The sequence below is a fragment of the Syngnathus floridae genome, chromosome 15 (assembly GCF_059516105.1).
Source record: "Syngnathus floridae isolate MCC-2025c chromosome 15, RoL_Sflo_1.0, whole genome shotgun sequence".
Classification (NCBI taxonomy): domain Eukaryota; kingdom Metazoa; phylum Chordata; class Actinopteri; order Syngnathiformes; family Syngnathidae; genus Syngnathus; species Syngnathus floridae.
In genome coordinates, this window is record NC_142427.1 from 7,906,745 (window position 1) to 7,921,981 (window position 15,237).

Sequence of the window (15,237 nt, forward strand, 5' to 3'; positions counted from 1 at the left end):
CATAATTTTCATCCAATGCACTTCACTCATTTTTTTCCCCCTTGTTCCTTCCTTGGGGAATGGAAAAGATGATTCAACTCAGGCAAAAATGCTTGCATACTTCAAAACAATAAACGATAAAATTATTTATTTGAGTACACATTTTTTTCCATCTTGTGATCAGATCAGTCATTTAAAATCGCTAATTGGTGATCGGACGCTAAAATCCCGACCGTGTCAAGTCTAATAAATAAATAAAATAACATACAATTAAATTAAATACAGCTAAATACAATTAAATAAATTAATAAATACCGTTTGGTGTGTGGTTTAAGAGTTAAAATATTTTTCGTGTGTACTTCCAGTACGATGTCGGGTTTTAGTGCAATTTTGCTGGTTACCGGGCAAATGTGCAGCTTTCCTTGAATTTTGGCAAGCTGAAATCACACCCCTCCCTCTCCCTCTCTTCAACCCTCATTAGATTAGCGCCCTGTGAAAGTCTTTTAATTTTGACCAAGTGCCATTTCTGTAAACCAGTGTGCCAGTAATCCCCTCTCTCCAGGGACATGGGGGGGTGATTGAGTGTAGCGAAGGGCGGAAATTTGAGGAATCTTTTAATGTCTGACATTTCATCACTATTGAGGCTAACAACTGGCCAAGCACCTTCTCAACTTTTTTTTTTTTTGGACAACCAAAACTGGACACAATGAAAAAAATCATTCTAATCTTTCCCTGGCCTTGCACTAAAAATTTTCCCCAAAAAGTAAATACCCTCGCTGGATTAAATGGCAACCCTCCCCCTCCTGTAGGTTGGGAATATGCGTGTATTCTTATGCAAATACCCGTGCACTCTTCAAATCTTCTGACCAGGGGCATCTAAAGCAAAAGATAAATGGCTGCCGTCTCCTCCTCCTCTCTAAAGACACACTGATCTTTTTTTCAGCATAGGAATTCGCCATGGATGTTTTCTTGGTGGGAATAGTTTCATGTCACCTAAATTCATAGTAGTTTGCTCGGGCCCTTTTTTTTTACACTCCACTCCAATCCCAGTGGCATTTAGACAACGTTTGATTATGGTCGACATTAGTGGTTGTGCGGTGCTCAACATCAACGAGTGTAGATTTGTCGGGAAAACCAAGCTATTTATTTTCACAATCAATATTTTGTATGCCATACGTTACATAAATACGGATATTGATTGCAACTGAGGTTTATGTCCGCACACACATACAAATAAATTGTGTTGCAAAAATGAGTACACAGCAGGGAAATATTAGCAAAACTAAATATTTATTTGTCAAAAAATACGTACAAGGATTTAACCAAAGTTTTGTTTAGTCAAGATCAAAATTCGGAATATTTTTGTGCTTGTGACGAAATGGATAAAAAGCTTACAGTAACATCTTCGTTTCCAACACTGACGTGTTTTTTTTTTGGTTGGTTCTTAATTTATGTCATTTATTTATGGTTTGTAAAATACACTCCATACAAATCACAATATTATTCGGCTCAATTAGAAAAAGTAGATCCCGAGTCTACTTTGCACTTAAATAATTACTGTCTATTTTTCTTTGTTTTGACAAATTACAAGTCAATCTAAAAGCTTTGGGCCTTTTCTCAGCCGTCTGCATAACTCAATAACATGCAAATGATTGCAAAAAAAACAACCCACAAATGAACTTTTCAATGATCCTCCTCACTATATCTTAATAATATGTTCTGGGCTGATGCACAGTAACGCTAAGTGCTGGAGCCAGCCACAGCCACAGGGCTGGAGGGCTATATACGTACTTCCATGAGCCACGTAAACTTCAGCAGCATCCTTTACATTTTTAGCTCATGGAGGCAACCACGCAGAAATGTTATCAAAAGGCCACGGATGTGCTTCCAGTTATTGACAAATCTATACTGGAGTGGACTGGCTGTCTTTGCAATGCAGACATAGTCTAACTGCAGCTTCACATGGATCGTTGCTTCTAACAACCAGCTCTGCTTTGCCACGCTGGGCTGCACTGAGCTCTTCCCCTCATTCCATTCCACTTAGCCACAAGGCAACAAACAGCTTCTACACTTGTACAACCCGCATGTTGTCACATTTTTTTTTTTTAGTTTAAATTTAATGCGAGGGTGTGGTTACTTCACCATGTAGAAAATAATGGGTGTTTTAGCACACATTTTTTTTCCCTTCATGGATGGCTGATCATTTGAAGAGAATGTGAGACGGAGAAGATTGTGATGAACTGATTACTTGAACTGCTTGTGGTGATTGAGGAAAGAAAAAGTGCACTTTAATCATACGCTATTCTTTTTCGACAATTTTTTTCCAAATGGAAATTTCTTTACATCCTGTGAGGCAGGGTCGGATCAATCTTTGTGAATGTTCCCCAAGTATGAGCGCAAGAAAGCAAACAATACTAATTATCCCGAGTTGTCTAATTGTGTTAAGAGTTAATTACTCATGGTATTTAAATATTTACAATGGACACACTTCCATATAATTGGTGAAGTGAATAAATGTTTGTGTTAAGGAGGCTTCATGTTTCACTCTTATGATAATTTCCCGCTTGAGCCCAGCAGGAGCAATTTTGTTTTTTACACATCATAAACAAAGATTGAAGTGGCTCGAGGTCACACATTTTAGCAAACATATTCACCAATTTGATATCATTTTCAGCATCTTCAAGTGAAAAGACACATTCTGCTACCGTATTTTCCGGACTATAAGGCGCACCGGACTATAAGGCGCACCTTCAATGAATGGCCCATTTTAAAACGTTGCCCTTATATAAGGCAGACCGGACTATAAGGCGCACCATTAATACCTCATGTCAGATTTCTAATCCAAATCAAATCATTATCCATTTTATCTTTTTGATTTCAACTTCAGACGAAACAAATTGCTTTAATATCACAAAATAATGATCCATAGTCTTTTTGATTGATGATTCATAGTCTTTAGCGGGCCACTTATGATTGATTTCATGACACAATGCTTCGGGCCAGTTTAAATTGAGGAATTTGGTGCATATATAAGGCGCACAGGACTATAAGGCGCACTGTCGGTTTTTGAGAAAATTTTAGGTTTTTAGGTGCGCCTTATAGTCCGGAAAATACGGTAATTCTCTCCGGTTCAGCCATGGTCTTTAAATTCCCTGTCAGCTCTGTTAAATGATCGCGATCATAATTAGTCATTTATACACTGGAATTCATTTTCTGCTCCCTCTCCGATGGATCTTTCTTGACTGACGTAGCGCTTGGACCAGTCCATGCGTGGCGTGCTGGTCCACGGGTGCAGTCTCTCCCCTCTCTGTCTCGCAGTCCCTGTTCTCTGCTCAGGAAATATTCATTAATTAGTAATGGAGACTGTAGAGCCGTACTGGTTTCTCCCCTCCACTCGCAGATAAGTAGGAAATAAAGGCGAGGAGAAACCTTGTGGCCAGGCTGGGTAGAATCCCCACGAGCTCGCTCGATCACTAAGCATTAATCTTGCTGTTTAATGACCGCTGCAGCTAAGTGAATATACACAAATGAGCAAATGAGTATGGATCCTCGCCTCTTAAAAATAATTCCCCATGATTTTCTCACGTTCCTTAAACCGATCCATACACATCATTTGGTGAGCGAGTCAAGAATTTTGGATGAGTCAACTGCCAATGCTGCTCAATTTGTGTCCTTGGCTTCTTGGTACAATAGGTGGCGGTGTTTTGAACAGAGCTACTATGCATCCGCTTAAGAGCTTTTATAAAGGTCACCTCATATGGGCCTGCCACAGGACACAGGAGGCAGCAACATAAAAGTGCCCCGGCCATCAGCTGGCCCAATAAATCTTTGTCTCAAAGAGGCCACTTATCTTTTGGAACATAACATGCCATCAAAGGTTTTGGCCTCAGTCAAAATAAGTTTTGAATGCTGCATGTGCATTTAACACCATTGCTATTATGAGGAGTATGAATACCGTATTTTCCGCACTATAAGGCGCACCGGATTATAAGGCGCACTTTCAATGGATGGCACATTTTAAAACTTTGTCCATATATAAGGCGCACCGGATTATAAGGCGCACCTTCAATGAATGGCCCATTTTAAAACTTTGTCCATATATAAGATATATACATTTGGCCCGTGGGCCGGATTTTGGCCACGCCTGCTGTAGTGGCTCTATATTGGTCCATATATAAGGCGCACCTGATTATAAGGCGCACTGTCGGCTTTTGAGGAAGGTTTTTAGGTGCGCCTTATAGTGTGGAAAATAAGGTAATTAAAATAACAAAAATATTTGATTAGCCAATGAAGACTAATGATAATAATAATAATCATAATATTAAATTATGAGTCACAATGGCATCAAGCACAGTTCACCACCATTATTCATCCTGCAAAATAGCAAAACATACAGGTATATAAACTCAAGGCAACTCCCCATCCTCATAAAAATCAATTGTGTCACTCACCCCAAGTGTTTTGTCTTTTCTACCCTGCTTTCTGCATTCCCGCGCGTATCCCCGGAGTTGCCTGATAAAATAACGTCGCCATCAAATTCATTGCCCTCCTTACTTGGCAGTTCAAGCGAGGCTGTTGAACATTTGTCGTATTTTAAATTCTAGTGTTTCTCCGAGCTGTCGAAATGATGCTCATAAAGCTTTGAACTCTCCTTTAAAACGGAAAAGCTGCCTGGCATCGGTAACATTGTATTTTTTTTTTTTATTTCCATCATTGACATTTGAAATATTTGATGCATTACAGCGGCAAGCCACAATTTCAGTTAATAATTCAGGAGATTTTGATTCATGCGGTTAGGGCTTCCTAAGCTGACTTGAAGAGTGGGTCACGGTGCTCATGCAGAGACAGCAACGTTCTTGGATGCTCATGTTTGTTGGAGACTTGACTCAAAGGACAGCAAATCCTGTCAGATGTGAGCAATGGCTTATCCAGTAGCCAAGTCCGGTGCAGCCTGTTTGTCCTTGTGATATGCTTCTGCTGATATGTATTCATTTTCAACACAGTGGAAGAGCTCATCTGGTTATTATTTTTTTTTTACTCTTGCATGTCATGTCATCTAAAAGTCATCTTCAATCGCATCGGTCGAATTCCGATTCGAGCGCACAAGTGGAGTTTTTATTTATTTATTGCTTTTTGAGGTTATACATTTCATTCAGCATTTGCTGTGAAAAAAAAAGTCTGTGATAAACTCCTTTGTTCTTTAAGCTGCGTGTTTTCTCTCCTCTTCCAACATCTTCATTTCGCCATTGTTGCTTCTTGCCAGCTCGTGCAGGCGCTGTATTGAAATGCGCAATGCATCAGCTTCACTGATGCATAAAATACACAATATAGACAGTAAGAAAAAAAAAAAATAGACACTGAGGGGATCAACTGGAACTTCCACAGCCTAAAAGCAGGGAGCAGCAGGTGTCTCCTGGAGCTGTCTGTCTGTCAGTCAGAGTGAGCACACCTTGCATTTTTATGTCTTGTCACTTGAGACACGGCTCACAGCTTTGCATTTCTAAGAATTGGTTTGTCTGGGTGTGTTCAGTCTCAAGTGTCTGGTTCCTTGGAAAAGGTGTGACGCTCTCATCGCCATCTTGCCCCTGAGCAACCTTTTCAACATTTCCCTTCTGTTCATATTTATTAGCGTGTACAAAGTGCCATCTAAGTCATGGAAGTTGAATAAATAATCATTTCATGCTGCTTTAAAATATCACCATACTTCTGAATTTTTAATCCCGCTTTAGTGAAGGCATGCACGTTTCAATTTCATGACACTGATTTAATTCGTGCGCAGTGACAAAAAAGGAATGACTCTTCCTTAACATGATGATGTCATCGCAAAATACGTTTGATGCCGTCGGACCTCCATTTCATCTTTTAAATGAATACCTTATGACCTCATAAGTTTTTTCTTCTCTGCCCTCCAGCCGAGGACGATGGACTCTGGGAGAATGGTCTTTCCTACGAGTGCCGCACGCTGCTGTTCAAAGCCATCCACAACCTGCTGGAGCGCTGCCTCATGAATCGCAGCTTTGTGCGCATCGGCAAGTGGTTTGTCAAACCTTACGAGAAGGATGAGAAGCCTATCAACAAGAGGTTAGTGTCAGCATTTATTTCCCGTTTACATTTGTATCTGGTGGTCGGATGCGGCCCAGCGGGTTGCGCGAGGCTTTCGATGATGCAAAGTTTAATTGTTTGTTTAAGGATAAGCTGCGGAGTGAGCACCTGGCTCAGATCGAAGCATACAGTGATTTTTTTTTTTCAATCCTACAAATACACACGGTCGAAATGCATTTTAAAACAATTGCATTGTTTACTCGCTCATCTCAAGAATGATTTATTTGAATGGTTAAGTGTCTGCAATTACTCGTAGCTTGTCGGTTGATATCAATCATGTGTGCACATTATGCCACTCGCCTGCAGGTTGTTTGTGGTGCAGTAATGTATTCTTGAAAGCAGCAGCGCTCGAAAGTAAACAACAGGATTAGGAATGGATCAGGCTGTATAGAACATTGATGTCACTGGAAAAGGTTTTGGCCCCAATGCTGATACACTAGGGTCATCTTTGGACGCACACAAACATCAGATGTTTTTTTTTGATGGGAGAAAGAAGAGCAGATATTTTGTTTTGGTCTTACAATTATTATTATTATTATTATTATTATTATTATTATTATTACTATCATTATTATTATTATTATCTTTAATGGGTGCAAAATTCCAGCTCACATATTATGTAATTTTGGACGCACACAAATATCAGATTTTTTTTTTTTTGATGGGAGAAAGAAGAGCAGATTTTTTTTTTTTTGTTCTTACAATTATTATTATTATTATTATGATTATTATCATTATTATTATTATCTTTAATGGGTGCAAAATTCCAGCTCACATATGTAATTTTGGACGCACACAAATATTAGATTTTTTTTTTTTTTTGATGGGAGAAAGAAGAGCAGATTTTTTTTTTTGTTCTTACAATTATTATTATTATTATGATTATTATCATTATTATTATTATTATTATCTTTAATGGGTGTAAAATTCCAGCTCACATATGTAATTTTGGACGCACACAAATATTAGATTTTTTTTTTTTTGATGGGAGAAAGAAGAGCAGATATTTTTTTTTTTGGTCTTACAATTATTATTATTATTGTTATGATTATTATTATTTAATGGGTGCAAAATTCCAGCTCACATATGTAATTGGATCCTAAAGCTGTTATTGTGTTGTCAAATTTCCCAGTTAAGAAACCAGAGGGCCACACACAACAGTATCATTTTTTTTTTTTTTTTTGGTACATCATTTTATTGTCCCTCTGCTGTCACTCCAAAACATAAGAGGAGCAAAATAATGCAAAGTAGAACTCGCTGCGACATTCATGACTTGTTTAGCTCGGTTACATTGCAAAGCGAGGAGTGACTAGCCCCGTCCAGCCAAGAGGAAAAAATGAATCCTTTCCTCTTTTCTTCTTCTTCTGTGGAACACACACACACTCTCTCTCTCTGTTTCTCATTTGCTCTCCTTCTATGTCTCTCTTTCACTCCGCAGCCTTCCCTCCACCCCCCCTTATGCTGTCTCAGAACAGACTGGGCAGGTTATAAATAGTGGTGCAACCACCCTGAATTTTACTTGTTGTCAGGGACGTTGTTGCGATTTCCTTTTATGCGTTTCAGCCACACTGGAATTTGAACAGACACAACGCCTCCATTTGTTGTTTTGCTTTTAAATTCCTTCACATCATATTCTCTCCTCAAATGCCTGCACAATTGGCACAGTTAATTGTTGAATGTTAGTGGTCATATTGGTGTAATGTCTTTATTTAGCGCTAAATATTGTAGCATTGATTCTATTTGATGTAGCTTTCCCTGTTTTGGAAAGTAAAAATAGACTTAAGATTTTGGTTGGACTGCTCAGTTGCCATCTGCTGATGGAAAAAGCTAAAAAGACCCCCCCCCCCCCCCCCCTCCCTCCACCCCAAGCCCACACCTCCCTGTTAATCATCCCAAGTCTCCAGTTGGTGGAGGCTGGAGCCAGCTGACAGTGTTCATAACCTCAACCCTCGCCCTCAGAGCCTGGATTGAAATGCTTACACCCCCCCAACACACACACACACACACACACTAGCCTCCTTTATTTTTTTAGCATTCTTAAATATTATAAAAAAGCTTTTTGCTTCCTCTGGCTCCTATTTACCATTTCTATTATTTTTATATTTTGTCATTGTTTGCAAAAAAAAAAAAAAAAAATCCAACATGTGTTTACAAGTGAGAATCTTTCTTTGTCTTCAAGAAGTGCAAGCAGGTTGTTCTGGTGACGCTGTGAGCTAGACTGGCTTTGGAAAACAGCGGGAGAGAAAAAAAGAGGGAGAGCCTGAGAGCGATGGAGAGAGGGAACGGACAAGGGAGAGCTCATCTTGGTTGTCATGGCAGCAGAGAAATGCACCCTGGGATCGCGTGTTTCCTAGGTGAAGCGGGATGCTTGCGTACTATTGGTCAAAGTCGACTTGTCAACTTGCTCCTAATTGGCCCCGTTTCCGAAAACTAGTACGGCGTTACACCCGGTCGGACGTCTTTGATGCTTCAATTTTGATCAGGATGAAGGGATATCGTTTTTAAAGCTTTATAAGATGTGCAGTACTGCAATCATAAGAGTGTTCAAATCAAATCTGTTTTTCTTTTCATCTTTATGTTCCTTTGGATCAACAATTCAAGCACATGATGAGTGTCACTGTTGTGTCTGAGAACATTCGTTCGGCATTGTTGTGTCCAGTGTTGGGAGGTAGGTGTGTGTTTGTGTGTGAGTCCCAGTGCACCACCGCGGCAAGCAGCACTCTTGTTAAGTAGGACAGTGCGGGATAAAGGGCCACTGCCTCCAGTCTGGGGCTAAAGCGCTAAATTTATCTCCTCCATGCTCGGAGCATAAGACAAACACACAGGGAGACGACGTGCATAGAAGCTTGTGTGTGTGTTTGTGTGTGTGTGTCAACAGCCAGCATGCAGTCTGCAAGAGATGCCAACAAGAGCAAGGAATAATGTGCTTTGAAACAATCACAACACATGTAGACCTCCGGGAAAGGGTCACATATCTTTACCCCTGGCTGTTTCTTATAATTCATTAGTCTTTGCAGCAACAGGAGCACATGACTTGCTGCTCTCTATATATTTATGGCTCTTTCCTCTAATATAGTATGTCTCGTATTTCATATACATATTAAATTTCCTACAGGAGGCTTTTTAATGGTGTAAATACTTGAATTATAATGCAGTGCTTTCTGTGCCATTACTGTGATTGTTCTCATAGGTTTGTCTTTTAAAATAGAAGACTCATCATTCAAATAGTATTCATAATAATAATAATCATCTTAATAATAATAATAATAATATTAATAATAATAATCCATCCATCCATTTTCTATACCGCTTCCAAATGTAAAAAAAAAAAAAGGGATGACGTATAGTCTGAAATTGATTCTTACTTTATACTCCTATTATCAAAATGAAATTGAAGATTTTACGCAGCGTGAGAATAAATTCATTTATTGATTTATATTTTTAATATAAGAACTCCCGTCTGCATGAGTGAGAAGCTGATTGCAAACACACTGGCTGGTGAGTTATTTGAAAATGTACAACGTGTGTTTGGGTGTGACGGGAACAATCTGGAATCTGACGTGCATTTTTGGGGTTGTCTCTGTGTTACCTCTATTTTTGTATGATCTTCTCTTTTCATAGACCTCTCATGCCTTCCAGCTTTAATCTGACATGTGTAAAGAGGCTCTCCTGCATTTGTGGCTGAGGGAAATCAATTCCAAGTAATCAAGATTTGTGTGTGTATGTGTGTTGAAACCTGCTGGCCTTAAGAGTTTTAGCTTATTGTTTTGTCCGCTCGCTCTCTTGTGTAAACACGGAGTGCAGCCAGACGCAGGCATGGCTCTTGTGGTGTGTGTTTGTGCTATGTTGGCAGCAACGTGTTTCCCAGTGGTCAGGTGGCTTGACAGTAGGGGAGCTTATATCATCTTGGACAGGTGCCCGTGTATATTTTATTTGGGCTAAAATCAAAGGACAGGTTTCGCATTGTGTTACGGTCATTCCAAACCTAAATTAAAGCCATGAAATGAGAATGGTGATGTGCCCTGGGCTGAGATTGCGACGATAGTTGTTGAAAGGGACTCGGAGTATTTATTAGTTTCTGCCAGCAAGGGGCACCTCTGAGTTTCGGGGCATCTATTACTCATAAAAATGTATTACTCAAAAAAAAAAAAAAAGCAAAATATACTGCTATGCTCGGTCCACATGGTATGCAATTTTTGACACTTTAAATTTTAAACGACACCTGTTTTTTTATAGGCTGTGACTTAAGAATTTTTTTTTCCCATGATAGACATTTCAGTGCTGACATTTGGAATTCAGAGGACAACTGTTCTAATCCCGAAGGGTCATGTTGGGTTCCTAACATGGCATGCATTTTCAACAGGATTATTTTTTTTGCAGTATGGGAAACCCCTCATATTGTAGCGTCTACAATGTAGCCCAAAGAAGAATGATGACATTTCAAGAGGGCTGACAACTTGCTGTCGTTTTTATTTGTCAAGAATTAGCAACTTTAATTCCAGAAACAGTCACCACACCACGCAAACCATATTTCCTTGTTATTAGCAAGCAAATGGACATGTCAAAGCAGAGGTGACAAAATGTCAAGAGATGGATGTCTGGCTCTTTCCAGTGCAAGTTGTTGGCTTCATCTTAGCGGAAGCGCAACTCTTAGCTGTGAACACACCAAGCATTTGAGGAATGTCACAGCACTGCAGTCTCCTTGTTTTTTCCTCCCGTCTTTTCATGCTCCCGTCCCCCCATTGTCCGCCGTCACTACCTTGAGACTCTCTTGACTTGACAAGTTTCATATCGTCCTTGCAAGTGTGTGGCAAAACGTTACCTGGAATCTCCTCATTATGCTTCTCGTCCCCATTAAAGCTCCCCTGTGAGGCTTGTATTAATTCTTCACATTAGCAAACAAAATTCGTATCACATTGGGACACAGACGGGCTTTGCTTTCTGGTGTTTGCATCTAAAAAATGCAAGCAAATGGGAGCCAAAGCATTCTAAAGATGGAGCGTAGGGAAAATGCGTCTCGTTTGCCAATAAAGCAGTGATCCCGCGAGACAAAAAATATAAATACAGTGTTCATTTACAGCAGATTAGACGGTGGATTGTTGGATTAGGATGCTCCATCGGTTCAGGTTTACTTGAACAAATGTTGCAACAACAAATTATAGACGCACCCACTGGGAGGCATTTAGAAGTAGTTTGCGTCAGCAGTTACACTTTATTCCAATATTTTATGTTTGACAAAGTCACTGACAGGGATATGCATGTCCTTTTTATTTAATATGAACCAAAGCTATTTTAATTTTGGTTGGTCATCAGCAACCTATCCACGTGACGACGGTGGTGGCTATCAGCCCCATTCAGTCTCTCTGATGTCTTCCCGCTGCCACACAACTTGCTGCTGGCCTTTGGCACCTCATTTCCATCACTTGGCAGCTGACAGCAAATGTAGCCACCTTCCCATCTTGTCGCACTTCTCCAAATACTCACCGGATTATATTTTATTCTTGGCCTTTGACCCTTTGCATCTGAGACTTAAGACTGTGAATTTAGCTGTTGCCCAATGGGAATGGGGATGATCATTGGGTATATAGAATTTTTTTTTTTTTGCAGGATTCTTAACAAATGATTATATTGTAATTGTGACACCACTCATCATTAAATAGGTAACACAACAGTCATTTCCTGTACTCACTAAAATGAGTTTGTGGGACACTACTGCCGAAAGTACCATAAGATAATCAGAGATCACACATAGATATTAAAGGATTGCGCAACAGTTTGCGAAGGGATTGTTTTTCTTTATCGGTGACAGCCATTTGTAAAGACACGCCATGTGATGTTGTTGTTTTTGTCGTCTCTTTGTCAAATGCTAAGCGTACACCTGTTGACCCAGCAGCGACTGTGCTCAGCTGCTTCACTTCACAATAACAAATACATTTCAAATACATACAGGCAGACAGTAAGTAAAAGACTTTTACGTTTCCACAGGTAGTAATATAATTGGTAATCATGTCGGCGCATCTTTCACATGCTATTTATGCTAGTCGGCAATTTGAATGTGCTGAGCCACAGATGGCAACCGGCTCCCTCAAGCACTTTACGCATACGAACGTGTTGTGTAAGGTATTCCGTGTTTTTCTGTTGAGGTGTGCACAATACAACACAAACCATTTCTCCATTCCCTTCCATTTCCCATCTTGTTTTAATTCCATGCACATGGTGTTAAAAGCACATCCATTTTATTGCACTTATATAAAGTGCTTGTATACATTTATACTGTCCAACAATTTAGGCCTTTGACTTCATCCGTTTCCCAAGTGGTTCCAATAAGACTTAAACGGCAGTCAAAAAAAAAGCCAAGTTTAATTTACTGCTCTATGACCAGAGCTGTCATATCACACTTCCTTAAACAAAGGCTCCATTTTTTGGGGGGTTGCACCATATGGCCTTATTTCGTAATGTTCTTTTTTTCACAGCCTCAACCCTCCACCTTTTCTCCGTTCATCACGGCTGTAACTACCCGATGATGAAAAGAGCAATTATTTCCCGGTTGTTCCCACTTAGGCCCTCGATACCGAAGAAACGACGTCATGAAACTATACATTACCCCTCTGGAATCCGTTGATGAATTGAAATATAGCGTTAGATGGTCTGTGTAAAAGTAACAACCCCAAGTAAGCAAAGCCACTGTTCATTTCATTTTGGAACTACTCCTTTCTGGTCGAAGGCGTAACCCCTAGTGAGAAAAGTCTTCTCCGTAAACGAGCTTAAACGGCCGGGTGGCCGTGCAACGCTTCGTAATGATTAAGAAGAAGCCGAGCTGCAAGGCAAAGCTTTGAATCGATGTCCCGAGCCCCGCCGACGGTTATAAGCTTAGGCTAATGACTGCGAATGAGCTCTAAGTGGCTCAAGCACGTTTCCTGCACAGGTTGGCTTGGCTGAGCGTTGAGGTGAGGAGCAGAGGTATTTTGGAAGGAGCATCGAGTCCAGCCCTCTGCTCCATTACACCACCAATGAGTTGAAGTGGTTTGGCCATCTGATAAGGATGATAAGTATTCCAGTCAGCCAGGAAAGACTTGGATAAGATAGCCTGGTGAATGAGCAGTTATTGTCATCTTGAGGAAATGCTGAAAACATATTTTAAAATCATCATCTGAACCTCTTATCTCAAGATATATGTGCGATGATGTTGATTCAGGGGATCACTTTTGAAAATAGTTGGGAAGGGGAAGAAATGATTTATTCAAACAGATTGTATGGCCTCTGTGATGAAAACTTTATTTCTTTTTCACTTTGAAGGCGAACATCAATTACTGCTGGAGCTATGGAATTTAAAAGTATCCCTCATGTAAATTTTTCTGGCAGTTATAGGACTTGTTCTGTCCGTTCCTTTTCCTGCCATTGTTAATTGAGCGGGAAATTAACCAGAACTAATTTCCCGATCGCTGGCGACATTAGAAGTAACGTCACGAAACCCCGTGCACGTTTTCCTCAAAGACTTTGGGACCTAAGGGCTGAATGTTCAAATCTCATTATGAACAAAAATATAGAACCAGTCGTATTGGAAATTCCGAAAATCCAGATGCCATCTACAAGGATACAATTCTTATCTTTCCTAAGGCAGAATATTTTTGTACAATTCTTTGCTCTTTCGGTATATTGAGTTGACGTAAAAGTACTTCAGTAGATTCATAAGTCTGTAGCTCACCTTCATCACTCTTATCGTGAGTGAAGACACACACACAAAATATGAATATCAGGCATTCACTAATGAGCATTCCTTCATTTTTTCCGAGGAAAATGATTATAAGATTGAACGCCAGTCTCGGCGGGTACCAGCTCAGGGCATCTCGCTACTATGTAGTCGGTATTATCTTATTTGAAGTGCTCTCGCTCCATCTTCATCGCGCCTGGGTCGGCGCCTGCCTATCTGCTCCTTTTCTTAATCCTCTGCAGAGTAGGTATGCGAGAGTCGGAAGGCAGAAGACTGATATTTTCTTAATCAAATCCTCTAAAGAAGCAACCCTCTTTTGATCCACTTCCAAGCGCACCGTGTTCACTTTCAGTGAGCTGTCCTTCCGTCGCTCGCTTTCACTTCACGTATTTGTATAGCGACCAAGATGGGGCTGGAAGAAAGCGGAAAACTATGCAGACAATGGACAGCATTTTCTTTGCCCTATCCTATAATACAATTATATATATATATATATATATATGATTAATATTTTTTACATAACACCATTTTAGAGATGAATTCACAGACTGCCTGCCCCTCCCCTTCCACTTTGGTCACGTTCTTGCACTTCAACGATGCTTCCAAGAAGACTCATTTGTATCTCTGTCTTGCTTACAGCGAACACCTGTCTTGCGCCTTCACCTTCTTCTTGCACGGCGAGAGCAACGTATGTACCAGCGTGGAGATCAACCAGCACCAGCCCGTTTACCATCTGACCGAGGAGCATCTCACTCTGGCTCAGCAGGCGTCGAACCCCTTCCAAGGTGGGTGGAGCTAAGAGTTCCAGCAAAAAAAAAAAATGTTTAATGCACATTTTATTTGTGTGGAGTAGTGGAGGTTGAATTAGTTATAAATGATCCTTTTCTGTTTTACTTTTATTATTTAAAAAAAAAATATGGCGTAATCGTTTTTAATGGATAATTTAAATTGTTGAAAAAGTTGATTCCTCGTGTTATGACACTTCTGCGAGTGAGTTAATTGCTCCAGTATAATTCAAAGGACATATGTCAGAAGTGAAAGTCTCTTTAGTTATGAAAAAAAAAAAATTAATTAGTCATCACAAGCCTCTAAAATGTAATCTAATTTACATGACAGATCTAATCAGAAATGTATTCCAGGGCTATTTTTACTCCCATGTACCTAACCTGCCTGTGTTATTTCAAAATTCAAATACACTGCTTAATTTTAAGCCTCGGAGAAAAGCAGACAACCCCCAACCCGCCCCCATCTTTATGCTGCCACTCCAGTGCAATAACAATGTTCACGAGGCACAACTGTAATTCAAATAAATCCAGTCCCTCTCGACAGAAGGTTACAATAAACCATTTGACTTTTTTTTTTTAATTCATTTTAAGGTACGGAGACTTGTGACATGAGCTGTAATCACTTACTGTGGCAAAACTGCGTCGCCTCACTCACCCATA

General features: G+C 40.0%; 1 protein-coding gene across 2 annotated transcripts in view; it reads left to right on the forward strand.

The window, feature by feature from the left end:
- med13a (mediator complex subunit 13a) overlaps positions 1-15,237 on the forward strand; it is a 42,740-nt gene that overhangs the window by 6,661 nt on the left and 20,842 nt on the right. For both annotated transcript variants that reach the window (XM_088399061.1, XM_088399062.1), the window contains exons 3-4: positions 5,892-6,060; positions 14,432-14,577. In XM_088399061.1, coding sequence (XP_088255187.1) covers positions 5,892-6,060; positions 14,432-14,577 — 315 coding nt within the window. The remainder of the gene's footprint in view (positions 1-5,891; positions 6,061-14,431; positions 14,578-15,237) is intronic.